This window comes from Emys orbicularis, chromosome 24 (genome assembly GCF_028017835.1).
Source record: "Emys orbicularis isolate rEmyOrb1 chromosome 24, rEmyOrb1.hap1, whole genome shotgun sequence".
NCBI lineage: Eukaryota > Metazoa > Chordata > Testudines > Emydidae > Emys > Emys orbicularis.
In genome coordinates, this window is record NC_088706.1 from 1,095,022 (window position 1) to 1,115,508 (window position 20,487).

Here is a 20,487-nt window from a genome sequence, read left to right on the forward strand (position 1 = left end):
CCCGTTGGGTCGGCTGTGGAGCCCCCTGGAGTCGCGCCTTCATGGCGCTGCATATAGGGCCCTGCCGACCCACCACCTTTCCAGTTCCTTCTTGCTGTATTACTCTGACAGAGGGGAAGGCAGGTGGGTTTGGAATGGACATGAGCAAACATTTCGAAGAACAACAGTTACGAAAGGTAGGTAACCGTTTTTCCTTCGAGTGCTTGCTCATGTCGATTCCAATTAGGTGACTCCCAAGCCTTACCTAGGAGGTGGGGTCGGAGTTCATGGAATCGCTGATTGAAGCACTGCTCTGCCGAATGTTGCATCATTCCTGGCATGATGGGTGATAGCATAATGGGAAGTGAAGGTGTGAACCGAGGACCACGTTGCCGCTCTACAGATCTCCTGGATCAGGACCTGGGCCAGGAAGGCCGCCGAGGAAGCCTGCGCTCTGGTGAAATGCACCATCAGTGCAGAGGCAGGGACCTTTGCCAGGTCATAGCATGCCCGGATACAGGACATGATCCATGATGATATCCTTTGGGAGGATACCGGGAGACCCTTCACCCTGTCCGCCTCCACGACAAACAGCTGCTTCAACTTGTGGAACGGCTTTGTTTGTTTAATATAAAAAGCCAATGCCCACCAAACATCTAGTTAGTGAAGCCTCTGTTTGGGACTGTTGGCTTCAGGAAAAAGACTGGAAGAAATATGTCTTGGCTGGCATGGAAATTTGAGACCACCTTCGGGAGGAACGATGGGTGAGGCCGAAGCTGCACCTTGTCCTTGTAAAAGATGGTATAGGGAGGGTGAGATGTGAGGGCTTTCAGCTCAGACACCCTCCTGGCTGAAGTTATTGTGACTAAGAAAGCCACTTTATAAGACAGAGCAGCGAGCATGTCGCTAAGAGCTCAAACAGAGGCCCCATCAGCCACGAAAGCACCAGGTTAAGGTCCCAAGCCGGGGTTGGCCAATGGATTTGAGGATATAGCCTGTCTAGTCCTTTAAGAAAACGTTGCACTATCGGGCTAGCGAAGACGGAGTGGCCCACCTCTCCTGGGTGGAAAGCTGAGATGGCGGCCAGGTGAACCTTTACTGACGAATGTGACAAGCTTTCTGATGACTTTAGCAGGTAGTCCACGATAAAGGAAATGGGAGATTGTGTTGGAGGGATACGGCTCTGCGAACACCAAATCGAGAATCTCTTCCACTTGGCTAAGTAGGTAGTCCTGGTCGATGGTTTTCTGCTGCCCAGAAGAACCTCCCTCACGGGGTCTGAGCATGAGAGCTCCAGTGGATTCAACCACGCAGCTTCCAAGCCATGAGGTGGAGAGACTCGAATTTGGGATGCTGGAGCCGGACGTGATGTTGAGTGATGTCTGGAACTAATGACAGAGTGATTGGAGTATCTACTGATAGCTCCAGTAGCATGGTGTATCAATGCTGACATGGACAGGCTGGTGCTACCAGGATCACCGAGGCTCTGTCCCTGTGGATTTTGAGGAGGACCTTGTGAACGAGTGGAATAAGAGGGAATGTGTAGAAGAGGTGATCTTTCCATGGAAGAAGAAACGAGTCTGCCAACAAGCCCAGGCAGTGATTCAGAAAGGAGCAGAATTGCAGGCACTTCCTGTTGCCCCTTGTGGCGAACAGACAGATCTGGGGAAACTCCCCATCGTTGGAAGATATTGCTTATTATGTCCGGGCGAATGGACCACTCTTGATTGTGAAAAGATCTGCTGAGATGGTCTGCTAGGTCGTTCTGAGACCTGGGGAGATAGCACATTCAATACTCTTGGAAGCGTCCTATGCAGAACTCCCAGAGCTTGAGGGCTTCCTGACATAGGGGAGAGGAGTGTGCTCTCCCTGTCTGTTGATCTAAAACATCACTGTTGTATTGTCCATCAGGACTGATATGCATCTGCCCTCCAGATGAGGCCGAAAAGTCTGACACAGCAGACGAACTGCTCTCAGCTCCCTGACATTGATGTGAAGCAACAGTTTCTCTGGAGACCAGAGGCCCTGAAATCTGTGCTCTCTGTGGTGCGCTCCCCACCTCATTGCCAAATGGTCGGTGACCAGACACAACGAGGGGTGTGGTTTGGAGAAGGCGACCCCTGCACATACCATTTGGGGGTCGAGACATCACTGAAGAGACTCGAGAACCCACAGGGAAGTGTGACTACCATCTAGGCTGTGTCTGCTCGGTCGATACACGGATGCTAGCCAAGCCTGGAGAGGTGCGAGTCTGAGCCTCGCGTGTTGCACCATGGTGCGAGTGGCCAAGTCTGCTGAGTTCAGTGCGGCCTGCAGTGATGTCCTGGCCACAGCCTTACCCTCATCCACCAGGGCCAAAAATTCGGACTTGGAACCCACCGGGAAAAGGTCCGAAAATTTGGACATTGCATCCCACGATTTAAAATTGTAGTGGCTAAGGATTGCCTGCTGATTTGTGATGCAAAGCTGGAGCCCTCTGCTGGAGTATATCTTCCTCCTGAAGAGATCCAGAGTCTTCCAGTCCTTAGCTCGAGGAGTAGACTCCTGCTGCCCTTGCCTCTCCCTCGTGTTAACCACCGCCGCCACCACTGAGTCTGGCGGGGGATGAGAAAATAGGTATTTGTAACCCTTGAAGGGCATAAAATATTTTCTTTTGACGCCCTTCACCGTGGGAGTCAGAGAGGTAGGAGTTTGCCACAAAGTTCGGGGGAAGTGCCACCCTGGTGTGCACCACCGGGTCCGACACTTTGGTGACCTCCTCTATCTGGATGCCCAGATTCTGAGCCACCTGCCTCAAGAGTTGCAGGTGGGCTCTGCTGTCCAATGGGGGAGGGCCCGAGGAGGTTCCTGCCACCATCTCGTTGGGTGAAAAAGATAAGCAGGCCCATGCCAGGGAGGGTCCCTCCTGCCCGTCTGGCTCCGCAAAGCAGCCTCTGTTGTCTGCTGCTGCGCCCATCGCAGCGCTGGCCACTGTGCCCTCTGTGGCACTGACCGTTGTGGCGGTGCCAGGCGTGGTGCCGGTGGCAGCGCTGCAGTGGAAGCGGTAGCCAATGCCCGTGAGGGGTCCCTAGTCCTGGACACAGCCCTTCCCTCAGATGCAACCAAGGAGTGCCTGGAGATGGACCCCTGCGACTGATGGTACGCCCATGGGGTCCAAAAAGGCCACTGCGCCAGCCTTTGCGCTGGCACCTGCCATTGCACTGGCCATGGCACCGGAGGGAAAATCTGTACCATATTCGCAGTCAGAGTTTCGCCAACTCCTGTGCCGGCTCCTTCGGGACACATAGGAGCCTGCCTCAGAATTGGACTCCGAGGAGTTCAAACATGGTGACCAAGATGGGGCCGTGCCCGTCAGTGCTGGGGAGATGGAGAGCAGTGCCGCGTCATTGCTGGTTTCCCCCTGGACTGCACCAGTGCTGGAGGCTTCGGGACCGGTGCCCTCTCACATTGGTCAGGAGAGTGCAGACCCGTCAGGGCTATGAGATCCCTGTCCGCCTCGAAGGTCTCCAGCATGGAGGGAAGGTCTACGTCCTCCACTTGGCCCTCCTCAAGAGGCACCAGACTTGACAGGCCCCGCTGTGGGCCCGGAATCGACTGTGCCAGCTGCTGTGCATGTGGGAGGAGTGGCCTGGCACAGGTCACACTCCTTTAGGTGGCTCACGCTCTGACGCTCGAGAGGGGGAGTGCCCTGTCCATCTTCTTTTGTGGCACAGGTGACTGAGAGCAGTGCTGCGATTCCACCCGGGAAGCAGTCTTCGGTGTCGGGGAGTGCCAGTGCCGAGGGTGTCTGACCCCAGCGTCCTTCCCTCGGTGCCGCATCCTGGATTGGAGCAGGTGCGCTGCACACCAATGCCAACGAGCCCAGTGCCGTGTCCATGGGGCTTGATTCTGGCTGTGGCCACAGAGCTGCTTCCATCAGCAGCAGCTTCAGCCTGTGGTCCCTTTCCTTCTTGGTTCCGGAGTGGAAATTCTTACAAATTTTGCACCTGTCCGTTTGATGGGACTCTCCCAGGCACTTCAGACAAGCGATGTGTAAGTCGCCCTTTGGCATCGGCTTCTGGCAGGCCCCACATGATTTAAATCCCTGGGACCGAGGCATACCCCAGCCCAGGGAGAGGGAAGGGAAACGGGGGGAAAACCCCTGGTAACAAGGGTTCAACTAGTCTAAACTAATATCGAAAAACTATTTTTAACTATTTACAGAAATATATGTACAACAAGCAAGCTAGAGGATTGCATGTTTGGACGACAGAAGAAACGCTCCAACGACTGTCACTGGTGGTAAGAAGGAACTGGAGAGGTGGTGGGTCGGCAGCGCCCTATATGCGGTGCCATGAATGCACGACTCCAGAGGGCTCCATAACCAACACAATGAGTACTGCTAGGGGAAAAACCTTCTGGTGACTGCATGCGGCGCGCACATACCTAATTGGAATTGACATGAGCAAGCACTCGAAGAACCACCAATCTTCATGCAACATCTGCTCCACGTCTGGCATATGATTCTATGAGAGACATGTATTTCCAGCGCTGACTCTCAGATTTCATTAAACAGAGGCCATACTGCTGCATATTTCATTGAATTAATCTTTTGAATGATAAGTCACAACACAGAACTAATATTTTGTTGAGGTCCAAGGAGCTGGTTTCACTGTTTTAGCCAAGTGTTTAATGATAGACAAGACTTCACGCAGGGGCATTATATATACACAAGTCGTGATGGTTCCCAATGGGACTTGTGTGAGTAAAACCTCTGGCTTAATTAATAAATATTAAATGCCACAAATAGAAAAATTTAACAAAATTACTCACAAAATAGCAATTATACAGGCAGTATATCAGGAGTGAACATATATTTTTCTGTTGGCTAAGAACATGAGTAACTTTATATGCAGCTTCACAGCCCCTCGTACAGGTCCAAAATACTGCAGGCTGAGTCATCACATGCCCACAGAGAGACATTAATTCTAGGAAGAAACTTGCCAGGTCAGAAAACCCAAACGTAAATAAGCTAAAAATAGCAACTCTGGGAAGCACTGAGACAATGCAGCTTATCAAGAATAAAGTCTAGATGAAAAATAAAGTTTTATAACCAAGACTAACATCAGAGATACATCAGTACTGCAGACAATAATTAGGAATATACTCACCAGTTTCTCTCTACTGACTATCAGTAACCCCCGGGCTCCATTGATCTGAGCAAGCCTGACTTTCTCATAGAAGGTGCAGTTCCCCCGCATCACCATAGGGATTCTGTTATGAAATCCCCCATCTGGTACATCAGAAGGAGAACACAAGACAGACGCTGTTTGATCCTGAAGCTGCAAGAGGGACTGCAGAGGAAGAAACATTAGTTGAAAAGTAAGAATCAGTAGTTGAAAAACCAAGAGCAGAAACTATAGGAAAAAATATCACTCTTAATTTCTTTATATTAAGCAAGAATTGCCATGTACAAAACAAACATACAAACAAACAATTCACCCCACCACCACTCCTTCCTCCCCCACACAACTCCAGGATCTAAGGAACAGGCACAAATATCTGAATTTAAATTGTAGTAAAACACAACACTTATACAGACGCCCCCCCGGGATTACGCAAATCCGCACTTACAGAAAAAGTTCCCTAAACTAAAAAGTTGGGGAGCACCTGTATTAGAATGATGTCAAGGTTACTTTGAACATTCAAGTCAGGAAACGAAAGTCAGAGTTCTCACAGTAGCATGAACTCTGACATGCTGCCCATCTTATCTTGTATTATAGACAGTACTATTAGCACCACCTATAGTTAACATTGCCCAACACTTAATATTATAAGACCCTATTTTCAGTTGCTTATAGCTTTGCCAATCTTTAACAATTTGGTCTGAAATTTTCCAAAGTGAGCATCTGCCCCAGGCTGAATTTTTTTTTTGGAAAGTTACAGTTAAAATAGTTCAGCTGTTTCCAAGAACAAGACTGGGGAGAAATGTTTTGCCAATGTTAAAAAAAAGAATCATACAATTGTTTTATTGAGAAACCTTAGCAATACCATGCTTGATGCAGGGAACTGACATTTTGCAAGGGGGAAGGAGTCGGCCTGGTGTCAGCATTGTGCTGTTTGCCATTCCCATGCAAATTTGCCCAAACTTGGACAAGTTGTAAACTTTTGAAAAATCTCAGTCTGCACATTCTCAGTACAGACTTTTGAGAGCTAAGAAGCTAAATTATCCAATGATTGCATCTGTACTGAAGGTCCATCCCAGGGATTCAAGGCCTGAGCAAGACTTTCCCTGTAATTCAGGGTGGATAAAAACTAATTTCTACCGTGTGAAGGACCCAACGGTCTGAGGTGATTTGGGACCACGCCTGGTAGAAATCGGATAGATGTGCTGAAAAGGGGAAAGAAGGATCCGGTTGACAGGTTGTTATGTTGCCTTTGGACGCATCCTCAAAAATGTCTGCTTAGGGCGATGGCGGTTTTGGTTTCTGGGTCGCCTGTGATTCTGGTCCTGTCAAGACTGCCCTTGGTACGGTCGTGACATGGGCTGAGGCCTAAAATTGTCTATGCTGGGTGGCAGGAGTGTGCAGCCCCAGTGATTTCAGAGTGGCTCGGGAGTCTTTTAAGCTTTGGAGACTCAAGTCAGTCTTTTCTGAGAATAGTGTAGTGCCCTCAAATAGGAGATCCTGGATTGTCTGTTGTACCTCCCCGGGGAGGCCCGAGGCCTGCAGCCAGGAGCAACGGCACATTGTGATGCCTGAGGACATGGCTCGCGTTGCAGAGTACACTGAGTCCTCATCCACCAGAGCTGAGAATTCAGACTTAGAGTCCAGTGGGACAAGGTCCAAGAATTTGGACATTGCATCCCATGATTTAAAGTTATATCGGCTCAGGATCGCCTGCTGGTTTGCAATTCAAAGCTGGAGCCCTCTGGTGGAGTATATCTTCCTCCCGAAGAGGTCCAGTTTCTTTGTGTCACTAGCTCAAGGGGTAGACTCCTGCTGCCTTGCCTCTCCCTCTCATTAACAGCCGCAACCACCACCGAGTCTGGTGGGAGTGGGGAGTGAACAAATATTCGTAGTCCTTGGAGGGCACAAAGTATTTCCTCTTGACACCGTTAGCTGTAGGGACCCGAGAGGCCGGCATTTGCCAGAGGGTCTTTGTGTTCTCCTGAATAGTTTTAATCGGGAAGAGCCAGCTGTGACGGGTTTGGTCACAGAGAGCCCCTTGGTACTGTCACCTGATGTGCTGAAATTACCTGTGAGCCCATTTTCCCTAATGGCTCGGGATTCCAGAGCCCTGCCTTGTTGAGTCAGACACGCTAGCCAGCTGCAACACAGACCAAGATCTGAACCACGCCCCCAAAGCTGCAGGCTTTAACTGAAAACCACTTGGCAGGTTACCTATCTCCAGCACCCAGTTTTCAATGGGATCCAAACCCCAAATAAATCTGTTTTACTCTGTATAAAGCTTATGCAGGGTAAACTCATGAATTGTCCGCCCTCTAGAATACTGATAGAGAGATATGCACAGCTGTTTGCTCCCCCAGGTATTAATCACTTACTCTGGGTTTGCTACTAAACAAAAGTGATTTTATTTAGTATAAAAAGTAGGATTTAAGTAATAACAGACAGAACAAAATAAGTTACCAAGCAAAATAAAACAAAACATGCAAGTCTAAGCATAATACATTAAGAAACTGAATACAGGTAAATCTCACCCTCAAAGATGTTGCAATAAGCTTCTTTCACAGACTAGACTTCTTCCTAGTCTGGGCCCAATCCTTTCCCCTGGTACAGTCCTTGTTAGTTCCAGCTTAGGTGGTAACTAGGGGATTTTTCATGACTGGCAGCCCCCTTTGTTCTGTTCCACCCCCTTTTATAGCTGTGGCCCAAGGCGGGAACCCTTTGTCTCTCTGGATCCCCACCCTTCCTTCTAAATGGAAAAACACCAGTTTAAGATGGATTCCGGTAACCTGTGACATGGTCACATGTCCTGTGAGACTTCATTCTTCCAGGGCTGGCCCGCAAGTACCCAGGGAGGTTTGCAAATAAACAGAGCCATTTACAACCAATTGTCCTAGTCAATGGGAGCCATCAAGCTTCCAAACCACCATTAATGGCCCACACTTTGCATAATTACAATAGGACTTCAGAGTTATACTTCATATTTCTAGCTTCAGATACAAGAATGATATACACATACATACAAATAGGATGAACACACTCAGTAGATTATAAGCTTTGTAATGATACCTTACAAGAGACCTTTTGCATAAAGCATATTCCAGTTACCTTATATTCACACTCATAAGCGTATTTCCATAGAACATTATGCAGTGCAACGTCACACCACCCTGGTGGGCCCTGCTGGGGATAAAATGTCCACCATTGGGTCTGACATCTCGGTGACCTCTTCCATCTTTATTCCAAGATTCTGAGTGACACACCTCAAGAGTTCAAGGTGGGCCCTGCTGTCGGGAGTGGGAGGCCCTGAGGACACTCCTGCCACCGCCTCGTCTGATGACAATGATGAGGAACCCCGAACCAGGGAGGGTCCCTCCTGCCCATCTGGCTCTTCTAACTGCTGCGGCTCCACCCCCAAATCGTTGTCCTCTCGGTGCCGGTCGTGGTGCCGGCCACGGTGCCTTCCGCGGCGTTGATTGTAGTGCCCATGGCAGACACAGTGTCGGGCACAGTGCCAGTGCCGGTGCTGCTGTCGGTGTCGGACATGGTACCAGTGGTGGCGCTAGTAGTCGTAGCAGTAGCTGAAGCCCGAGAGAGATCCCTGGCCCTGGACGCAGTCCTTCTCTCTGATGCAACCGAGAAGGAGCGCCCAGAGACGGACCCCTGGGACTGATGGTAAGGCCACGGGGTCCAGAAAGGTCACTGTGCCGGGATCTGGGCTGGTACTTGCCATTGAGCCAGCCACAGCACCGGGGGGAAGGTCTGCGTCATCCCCGCAGTCTGAGAGTGCCGGCAGCTACGGTGCCGGCTCCTCTGGGACACACAGGAGTCTGCCTCCGATTCGGACTCCAAGGACTCCGATCACTGATCACATGGAGGCACTGTACCTGTTGGTGCCGGGAAGATGGAGATCAATGCCAAGTCATAGCAGGCTTGCCCTTGGACTGCAGCAGTGGCCTCTGTGGTGCCTGGAGCCTCGGGGCCAGTGCACTCTCACCCTGATTGGGAGAGTGCGGACTGGTCAAGGTTATAAAGGTCCCGGGCCGCCTCGAAAGTCTCCAGTGTGGAGGGAAGATCCAAATCCTCCACCCGGGTCTCCTCTGGTGGTACCAGACTCAATGGCCCCTGCTGCTGGCCTGGAGTCGACAGTGCCAACTGTTGAGCAGGAGGGGAGGCGTGGCCCAGCACAGGTCGCCCTCCCTTGGGTGGCTCCCATTCCGCGGCTCCCTGTCCATCTTCCTATGCTTCTACCTTGGCACAGGAGACAGATCGGTGCTGCAAATGCTCCCATGCTGTGGACTTTGGTGCCAAGGAGTGCTGGTGCCGAGGGTCTCTGACCCCAGAGTCCTTCCTCGGCGTCACATCCCAGATCGAAGCCAGTGTGCTGCACATCAAAGCCGAGGAGCCAGGCGCCGTGTCCAAGGGGCTCAACTCGGACGGACGGCATAGAGCTGCTTCCATTAGCAGCAGCTTCAGCCTGTGGGCCCTTTCTTTTTTCATGTGGGGGCAAAAACTCCTACAGATTTTACACCTGTCCGTTCAATGGGACTCCCCCAGGAACTTTAGACAAGCCGTGTGTGGGTCGCCCTTGGGCATAAGCTTTTGGCAAACCCCACACGGTTTAAACCCCCGGGTCCAAGCATGCCCAGGAGAGGGAAGGGGAAATGGGGGGTAGGGGGAGAAGAGAAACCCCCCCCTGCAGTAACCCAAGTTCAGATATCTAAACAAACTATAAAAACTTTAAAAAAAAAACCCACTATCTTTTAACTATTTACAGAGAAACTATGTTAGAGGATCGCTTGTGAAGACAAGAGACAAAACATTCCAATGATTGTCACTGGCGGTTAGAAGGAACTGGAGAGGTGGCGGGTTGGCAGGGCCCTATATGCAGCACCATGAAGGCGCGACTCCAGGGGGCTCCACAGCCGACCCAACCAGTGCTGCTAGGGGAAAAACCTTCCGGCCACTGTGCACACAGCGTGCACACACAACTAATTGGAATCAGTATGAGCAAGCAATTGAAGTAGTGGTGTTGTTTAGAAGCCCAAGAAAGGGGCTAGAATTTAAAGGGCTCAAGGACAAGGTTGAAGACCCTAGAGAGGGCCAACCATTTGTTGAACTTTGTTACCACTGGAAGGGGAATGAATGTGAGAGGTGACCTGGCTGGAGGGCAGGGTCAGTGAGAACTGCTGAGGACAAAGATCGCCAGGGAGGAAGCTCTGGGGGATGGCCTCACAGTTTGAAGATCACTGCTTTCGACTGTGTGAGATTTGGCCAGAGGGCTGAGCCACTGAAAATCCTGATGAGGTTAACAACCGACAGGGGGCACCGGGAGAAAGAGAGAGTGAGTGCAGGTTCGCACCTGATCAATAGGAGGCGCTCATGAGAGGTGAGTGCACACCATCATACATCCTTTATAATTTGTCCTAGTTTCCACTTCTTGTATGACTCTTTTTTGAGTTTTGGGTCACTGAAGATCTCTTGGTTTAAGTGAGGGTGGCCTCTTGCCATACTTCCTATCTTTCCTACACACACAGGCTCTTGTGCCCTTAATAATGCCTCTTTAAAAAACTGCCAACTCTCTTTTTCCATTAGACTTGCTTCCCATGGGTTCTCACCTACCAATTCTCTCAGTTTGCTAAAGTCTGCCTTCTTGAAGTCCACTGTCTTTGTTCTGCTGTTTTCCCTCCTACCATTCCTTAGAACCACAAACTCTATCATTTCATGGTCACCTTCACCCAAGCTGCCTTCCACTTTCAGATTCTCAGCTAGTTCCTCCCTGTTTGTCAGAATCAAATCCAGAATAGCCTCTCCCCTAGTTGTTTTCTCCACCATCTGTAATATAAATTTGTCTCCAATGCATTCCAAGAACTTGTTAGATAATCTGTGCCTTGCTATGTTATTTTCCCAACAACTTCTGGGTAGTAGAAGTCCCCCATCACTACCAAGTCCTGTGTTTTGGATGTTTCCATACGAGGAGATTAAAAAGACTGGAACTTTTCAACTTGGAAAAGAGACGACAAGGGGGAATATGATAGAGGTCTATAAAATCATGACTGGTGTGGAGAAAGTAAATAAGGAAGTGTTATTTACTCCTTTTCATACAATAAGAACTAGGGGTCACCAAGTGAAATTAATAAGCAGCAGGTTTAAAACAAACAAAAGGAAGTATTTCTTCACACAGTGCACAGTCAGCCTTGCTGAGGATGTTGTGAAGGCCAAGACTATAACAGGGTTCAGAAAAGAACTAGATAAATTCATGGAGGATAGGTCCATCAATGGCTATTAGCCAGGATGGGCAGGGATGGTTTCCCTAACCTCTGTTTGCCAGAAGATGGGAACGGGCGACGGGATGGATCACTTTATGATTACCTGTTCTGTTCATTCCCTCTGAAACACCTAGCATTGATCACTGTCGGAAGGCAGGATACTGGGCTAGATGGACCTTTGGTCTGACCCAGTATGACCGTTCTTATGTTATGTTCTAATAGCGTGCTGTAACATTTTTGTATTTTTATGTCTGATTTTGTAAGCAAGTAGTTTTTAAGTGAGGTGAAACTTGGGGTACACAAGACAAATCAGACTCCTGAAAGGGGTACAGTAGTATGGAAAGATTGAGAGCCACTGAGTTAAAGCATGGCAGACCTTTATGGGTATCTCTACACAGCAACTAGATGTTTTTATTCACTAGTTCTTCCTGTTATTCTCCATACTTCTTGCATTAGTACACAGACATCTAAGATGTTTATTAGATTTCCCCTTTGTATTCCCTCTTGTCTCTCCTTTGTCCATGCTGCGACTTCCCATGTTCCCCAGAGATTCTGACCCTGCACCCACGGGGCTCCACATTTTGAATTTACCTGTGGGCTTTTGTCTCCTGCCCCCATCGAACCTAGTTTAAAGGCCACCTCACTAAGCTTGCCAGTCTGTATCCAAAGATACTCTTCCCCTTCCTTGACAGGTGGGCCCAATCTCAGCAGACCACCTTCTCAGAACAAGATCCCATGGTTGAGGAAGCCAAAGTCCTCCTGGAGACACTATCCAGGCACCCATGTATTTACCTCCAGGATGTATAAGTCTCTGCCTAGACCCCTACCCTTGACCAGAAGGATCAATGAGAACACAACCTGTGCTCCCAGCTCCTTCAACCTCATTCCCATAGCCCTGTAGTCACTTCTGATCTGCTCATGGTCATATCTTGTAGCTCCATTAGTGCCCACCGTGGCAGAGCTCTGACCTTGCCCCCATGGGTCCTGCGCTTCTAGGCGGTATATGCTAGCCTCAGTGGCTCACTGTGACCCTCCACGTAGCCCTTCTCTCTCTAGGGCCAGGGTTACAGTCTACTGAGCCCTTTTCATCATAGGCCAGCAAGGAGGTTGGTGAGAGAACTCCCACAGTCTCTGTTGTCCCTAGGGGCTTGTTTTAGAACAGTTTAGCCTCCTGTCCTGACAGGGGTCTGACTTCCCCTCCCAGGAGGTGTTCCTGTAGTGGTGGGTTGGGGGGAACCCGGGCCCACCCTCTACTCCGGGTTCCGGCCCAGGGACCCTAATGGTAGCAGCTGTTGGCAGCCAACCTTTCACTGCCAGAGTTGCTGCATTTCCCTGGGCCACTTCCCCACAGCTCTCCTGCTTCTCCCTTCTTCACCCTTACCTTAGGGCTCCCTTATCAATAACTCGAGGGTGTCTTCATTAACCAGCCCTTCAGCCGCACTTCCTCTCCTCTGGCTCCCTGGCTCTCCTCTGCCTGACTGGAGTGAGCCCTTTTTATAGTATCAGCAGGGCCTTAATTAGAGTCAGGTGGTCACATTAGCTTAATGGCCTCACCTGACTCTTTGCAGGTTAATTGGAGTCAGGTGTTCTCATTAGCCTGGAACAGCCCCTGCTCTGGTCAGTCAGGGAACAGAAAACTGTTAATCCAGTGGCCAGTATATCTGCCTTCTGCTATTCTGCTGTACCCAACTGGCCTGGGTCTATCACATATCCCTCCCCCCTGCTCAACACCAAGGGTTTGGGCAGCTTGGGACGCCAGACAATGTATGCGTGATAAGCCATCGGCATTGCCATGGCGACTCCCTGATCTGTGCTCTGTGTGGAACTGGAAAGGTTGGAGGGATAAGAACCACCTGGTTACCCTTGTGTTCTTTTCCTTGTTCCGTTGCATCCATTGAAGAGGGGCATGGTCAGTCACAAGGATAAATCTGCGCCCCAGCAGGTAATAACACAACGTTTCCATGGCCCATTTTACAGCGAGGCACTCTCTCTCTACTACTGCATATTTTTGTTCCCTCGGAAGGAGTTTCCTACTGAGGTAGAGAATTGGGTGTTCCTCCTCCCCAACCATCTGCGACAGGACGGCCCCTAACCCTACCTCGGATGCATCTGTCTGTAGGATGAAGACCTTGGTGAAATCTGGGGCTATCAATACGGGGTTACTGCAGAGGGCAGTCCGTAGGTCCGCGAATGCCCTCTCTGCTGCATCGGACCATCTGACTGGATCAGGACCACGGGCCTTCACTAAGTCCGTTAGGGGACTTGCCCTTGTAGCAAAATGGGGGATGAAACGCCGGTAATACCCCACCACCCCTAGGAATGCTCGGACCTGCTTCTTACGACTTGGCCGAGGCCAATTTCGGATGGCCTCTAACTTATTCAGTTGGGGTTTTACCAGACCTTTTCCTACCACGTAGCCAAGATATTTGGCCTCCGTGAACCCTACAGCGCACTTAACAGGGTTCGCCGTAAGGCCAGCTCACCGGAAGGTATCAAGGACCGCCCCCACTTTTTCCAAGTGGGTCTCCCAGTCTGGGGTATGAATCACCACGTCATCCAAGTAGGCCGCAGCATAACTGGTATGGGGGCGTAATAACTTGTCCATGAGGCGCTGAAAGGTAGCTGGAGCCCCATGTAGTCCAAAGGGAAGGACCGTATATTGGAAGAGACCCTCTGGTGTAGAAAACGCTGTCTTTTCCTTTGCATCTTCGGCTAGGTGAATCTGCCAGTACCCCTTTGTCAAGTCTAAGGTTGTCAAGTACCGGGCATTCCCCAGACGGTCCACTAGTTCGTCTATGAGGGGTATAGGGTAGGCATCAAACTGGGATATCTCGTTTAGTCGACAGAAGTCATTGCAGAACCTTGTGGTGCCATCAGGTTTGGGCACCAACACTATTGGGCTGGACCACTGACTGTGGGATTCTTCGATGATCCCCATCTCCAGCATTTTCCTGACTTCCGCTTTTATTTCCTCCCTTTTGGCTGCTGGCACCCGGTAGGGCCTCATAGTTACTCTGGCCCCAGGGTTTGTGGTGATGTGGCGATATGTCCCGGTTGTGCGACCCGGCTTTGTCGAGAATACATCTTGATATTGGGCAATCATCTCAGTTACCTCTTTCTTCTGGACTGTCGTTAGATCAGGAGACACCCTCACCTGTTCAGGATTTTTGTTCCCTGGGTGCAGCTCTTCTCGAATCACTTGTGCATGCCTCTCGCACATGCCATGGTTTCAGAAGGTTGACGTGGTATATCTGCTCTACTTTTCGACGTCCTGGTTGTCGCACCTTGTAATTTACTTTCCCTACAGGTTCAACTATTTCGTAGGCCCTTGCTACTGGGCCAACAGCTTACTTTCAGCCGTGGGTACCAGTACCATTACTCGGTCACCGGGTTGAAACTGACTAAGCTTGGCTTGACGGTTGTAGTAGGTTCTCTGGGCCTCTTGGGCCTTCTCTAGGTGCTCCCTCACTATGGGAGTGACCCGGGCTATCCGGTCCCTCATCCGTAGTACATGTTCTATTATGTTCTTCCCCTCACTGGGTTCCTCCTCCCAAATTTCCTTGGCTATTTCCAGGATGCCTCGGGGGTTGCGTCCATACAACAGCTCAAAGGGGGAGAATCCGGTGGAAGCTTGGGGGACCTCACGGATGGCGAACATGAGGTATGGTAGTAGGCTGTCCCAATCTTTCCCATCCTTGCTTACCACCTTTCTTATCATGGCCTTGAGGGTTCGGTTAAATCTTTCCACCAGACCATCGGTTTGTGGATGGTAAACCGAGGTCCGCAGGGTCTGGACATGGAGCAGGGAACACAAGTCCGTCATCAACTTGGACATGAATGGTGTTCCCTGGTCTGTGAGGATTTCTTTTGGTAGCCCTACCCGGGCAAAGAATGCCACTAATTCTTTGGCAATGCTCTTGGAAGCTGTGTTTCGTAAGGGGACAGCTTCTGGGTACCTGGTTGCATAGTCTAGGATGACAAGCACATACTGGTGGCCTGGGGTCGTTTTCTCTAGCGGCCCCACAAGATCCATGGCGATCCGCTCGAACGGAACTTCGATGATCGGCAGGGGTACCAGAGGAGCTCTTAGAAGTGGACGAGGGCTGTGCAGTTGACATTCGGAGCAAGAGGCACAGTACTGCCGGAGGTCTTCATGTACCCCCGGCCAGAAGAACCTGCATAAGATTCGCGCCTGGGTTTTCTCCACTCCCAAGTGTCCTCCAAAAAGGTGACTTTGAGCGAGGCTTAATATTGCCTTCTGGAGTTTCCGGGTGACTAGGAGCTGGTGTACCTCTTGCTCCTGCATTTGCACGACCCGGTAAAGGAGATTCCTCTTGATCACAAAATAAGGTCCTGGCCCCCGGGCCTTTCCCTCTATGGGTACCGCATCTATCTCAGCCACCTCCTTCCTGGCGTTCTCATACCTTGGGTCTTCCACCTGGTCCCGTCCAAAAGTCTCTCTCTCTGGGCTTAACAGCCCAAACTCTGAGGGATCTGTCTCTGCCCTCTCGGCTGGCTCCATGAGGTTGGGGTTGGAAGTGGTCTCTGACCCCTCCTCTGTCTCGGGGCCCTCCCCTTCAGTTGCCCGTGTATGTCTGCCTACACAGGCGACCCTCTGTCCTTGTATCAGGATTCGGGTACCCAAGGCCTTGGCCGCCCTTCTTTCTCTTTTGGTCTTCCTGCCTTTCCCCGGGACAGGGAATAGCTCCTGGGACATTTCCGTGAAAAATGGGAGGTGACATTCTGCCGCGGAAGACTCCTGAAGTTCGGGGAGCCCCTCTCCCTCCAATTCCTCCGGTGGGAGCAAGTTTCCAAACCCGGGGAAATCTCTACCTATGAGCACGGGGTATGGGAGGTTTGGGACTACCCCTGCTTTCACCCAGTGACATTTCCCTGAATTTCAATTTTTACTGGTATGATGGGGTAGTAGCTAACAGTCCCATGGACACAGGTTACCCCCGTACGCTTGGCCTGCATTAACTGGCTGTGCTTCACTAATTTATCCAAAATTAGGGTGATAGCACTCCCCGAGTCTACGAGTGCCATGGTTTCTACCCCATTCAACTTTACCTGCATTGTATATTTATGACTGCGACCCCTACAATATTGAGTAGGCTGCATGGGTCTGCCTCGTTCCCTAGGTTACACTGCATTGGCTCTATGACATTGGGGCACTGAGCAGCTATTTTCCCCAACTCCCCGCACCCATAACACCTATAATTGCTTCTAGTCACTCCCCTATCACGTGGGTTAGGGGGTTTAGTCCCAGGGTTCCCCCCACTCAGGCCTTCCCCTTCCTTCTGGGTTCCCGACTGGTTTTCAACCTCCCTCTTCTTCCACCTAGGATTTCCTGGGGGTTTGGCCACCCGACCCTCCACGGTCGGGGTCGAGTGTTTGATTTGTGAGGGGCCTTCCTTGGGTAGCTGGGTTAATTCCCTGGCTGTCATCCGTCTTTCCACCAATGTGATCATTTCGTCGTAGGTGGACGGATCGTTCTGGCAGACCCATTTGCAGAGATCTGGCGGCAGTCCCCGCATGTAATGGTCCATGACCAAAGTCTCTAAAATCTCCTCCAGGCTGCATGCCTCGGGCCGTAACCACTTCCGAGCGAGGTGTATGAGGTCGAATAGTTGGGACCTTGGAGGTTTGTTCCCCCTGTATTTCCACTCCTGGAACCTCTGGGCCCGTACTGCTGCCATCACCCCAGATTGTGCTAGGATCTCTGCCCTCAGCCGTGAATAGTCAGCGGCATCCTCAGTGGGCAGATCAAAGTAGGCCTTCTGGGCCTCTCCGCAGAAAAAAGGGGGGAGAATGCTGGCCCACTGCTCCAGGGGCCACGCCTCAGGCTGAGCAGTCCTTTCAAATGAATCATAGAATATCAGGGTTGGAAGGGACCTCAGGAGGTCATCTAGTCCAACCCCCTGCTCAAAGCAGGACCAATTCCCAACTAAATCATCCCAGCCAGGGCTTTGTCAAGCCTGACCTTAAAAACCTCTAAGGAAGGAGATTCCACCACCTCCCTAGGTAACCCATTCCAGTGCTTCACCACCCTCCTAGTGAAAAAGTTTTTCCTAATATCCAACCTAAACCTCCCCAACTGCAACTTGAGACCATTACTCCTTGTTCTGTCATCAGGTACCACTGAGAACAGTCTAGATCCATCCTCTGTAATGAGGATGATACGCCTCTATATCATCGTCTGCCGTCATCTTTGGCAGACAACCGGTGGCCCTCAGGGTTCGCGTCCCATTGGATCCCTGGGCCTGAGTGGTGAGGATCTTCAGATGGTCCACAACCTCGCGCAGGAGGGCTCGATCTTGGGTTGCCTGGCTCATTAATAATTGGTTGGTTTCCTGCTGTAACCTCATGGACTCCTGTTGCGCCATCGCCTGAGCCCGGGTTGCCTCCTGCTGGGCTGCTGTGGCTTACACCAGCGCTTTCACCACCTCCTGCATGGTGGTATAAACGAAAATCCACAACCAAAAACCCCAGTGCACTTTTTTTTTTTTTTTAGTAAAAACCTTTTTGTTCCGCCACGCTGTGAACAATCACGATCCCACTCCTGACAACAGTTGTGGCAGAGCTCTGACCTTGCCCCCGTGGGTCCTGCGCTTCTAGGCAGTATATGCTAGCCTCAGTGGCTCACTGTGACCCTCCACGTAGCCCTTCTCTCTCTAGGGCCAGGGTTACAGTCTACTGAGCCCTTTTCATCATAGGCCAGCAAGGAGGTTGGTGAGAGAACTCCCACAGTCTCTGTTGTCCCTAGGGCTTGTTTTAGAACAGTTTAGCCTCCTGTCCTGATAGGGGCCTGACTTCCCCTCCCAGGAGGTGTTCCTGTAGTGGTGGGTTGGGGGGAACCTGGGCCCGCCCTCTACTCCGGGTTCCGGCCCAGGGACCCTAATGGTAGCAGCTGTTGGCAGCCAACCTTTCACTGCCAGAGTTGCTACATTTCCCTGGGCCACTTCCCCACAGCTCTCCTGCTTCTCTCTTCTTCACCCTTACCTTAAGGCTCCCTTATCAATAACTTGAGGGTGTCTTCATTAACCAGGCCTTCAGCCGCACTTCCTCTCCTCTGGCTCCCTGGCTCTTCTCTGCCTGACTGGAGTGAGCCCTTTTTATAGTATCAGCGGGGCCTTAATTAGAGTCAGGTGGTCACATTAGCTTAATGGCCTCACCTGACTCTTTGCAGGTTAATTGGAGTCAGGTGTTCTCATTAGCCTGGAGCAGCCCCTGCTCTGGTCAGTCAGGGAACAGAAAACTGTTAATCCAGTGGCCAGTATATCTGCCTTCTGCTATTCTGCTGTACCCAACTGGCCTGGGTCTATCACACTACATAGATGAGCAGCATGGGGTAGTACTCAGAGGGCCAGATGATCCTTGGAAGTCCCTCTGTAATGTCTCGGATATGGTCCTCTGGTAGGTAGCACATCTCTTGGGATGTCAGATCAGACTTGCAGATGGATGCTTCCCTCCCCCTTAGAGGGAAGTGGTGGTTGTGATCCTTCCAGCCTTGGGGGCACAAGGCTTCTCCTCCACCTTTGGGGGAGATTCCTCATCCCTCGCTGCCAGAGTAGCATAGCGGTTTATGTCTATGGATGGTGGGTTGGGAGCAGGGGTGGAGCACTGTCTGCTGCCAGAAATAATCAGCAGCCAGGTTCCTCCCTGTGGAAAGAGCAGTTTACTTCTCCCCTGGTGATGCTACTGCAGTCCTCTTGAGCCGGATTTTTCTCTCAAACTTGGAGGTCTCCATATGCACGTTTTCAATGAATTCCTCCTGTGCATGGATGCTCCTCAGCCTAGCCACCGCCTCCTGTAGCTCTCTCACCTGCCTCCTGACAGATTCTACCAGTAGGCACCTGACATATTGGATGGTCCCCCCAGCCTGGCTTTCTATGATGGGGCAAATGCAGGCCACAGTTTGCAAATCCACACCAGGATCTGGGTACAGGGGTTGTCAAGTTCTCTGTCTGGACACAAGTACAAGTCGAGGAGACAGGAGCAATATTGGCACTGAAGACACGGCCTTTCCGAACCATGCTGATTTTATTCTCTCTCCCTCCTACAAACTCCCCTGTTCGCTAGCTCCATTTGGTCGCTTAGCGTCTGCCTTTTAAGCTTCTCTCCTAGGTCAGTCCTGCCCCCTTGTTAACACACAAGGGAAGGGTAATCACAAGGATGATGAAAGGTGATCACAAGGATTAAAGGAACAATGGACAGGAGGCTAGAGCATTTCTAGCACCCACTCAACTAGCAGATAATAGGTCTCTGGCCCCACTTCCAAACAGTCCCTAAACAAACAAACAAACAAACAAACAAACAAACAAACAAACACACAATCCACAGCAGACCACACTTGTAAACTTTAAGCAAACTAAAAGAAAAACCAAACACACAATCAAGCTGGCCCACTCACCCCAAGAATGTGTGTAATTTTAAAGGAATGCCCCCACTGATCACATTTTTAATCAACTTTTTAAATATATTATTTTTACATGTAATATTTAAGATGAATGGAACTGAAAGTAGTTAGCAATTCCCCCCCCACCCGCCAGTGTGTTTTCATTGTGCATTGGATGGCATTTTATGTCTAGTCAGTTGCACTTCCTTTCTCATGCACTAACATAATGAGAGCACAGGCATATTGTTCCCTCTGACCCCTGGAGAACATGCCATGCAGGCCCTACCCCAGAGGAAGCTCATGCTCTGCCCTAGGCTGTGCTTAGGAGTTGAGCTTACATCTACACTCTATCCTAGATCCTGCAGAAGGATGTTTTACCAGTAATGGTAGGAAACTGGCTGCTCCATTTGAATTTAAGGTTTTGTCTACACTAACACTTTCGTTGGTAAAACTTTTTTCGCTCAGGGGTGTAAAAAAACCGACACCCCTGACCGACAAGTTTCACCAACAAAAGCGCCAGTGTGGACAGCGCTAAATTGGCAGGAGAGCTCTCTCCCACTGCCATAGAGCGGCTACACAGGAAGACTTTACGGCAGCGCGGCTGCAGCGGTACAGCTGTGCCACTGAAAGGTCTGTAGTGTAAACAGAGCCTAAGGTTGTGGTCTAGGGTTAATTA

The 20,487-nt window shown here is 50.6% G+C and overlaps 1 protein-coding gene across 1 annotated transcript in view; it reads right to left on the minus strand.

Moving 5' to 3' along the window:
* The window catches only part of SPPL2B (signal peptide peptidase like 2B), a 133,626-nt gene that overhangs the window by 42,526 nt on the left and 70,613 nt on the right, over positions 1 to 20,487 (minus strand). Inside the window, exon 3 of the mRNA XM_065422146.1 lies at positions 5,130 to 5,312. Coding sequence (XP_065278218.1) covers positions 5,130 to 5,312 — 183 coding nt within the window. The remainder of the gene's footprint in view (positions 1 to 5,129; positions 5,313 to 20,487) is intronic.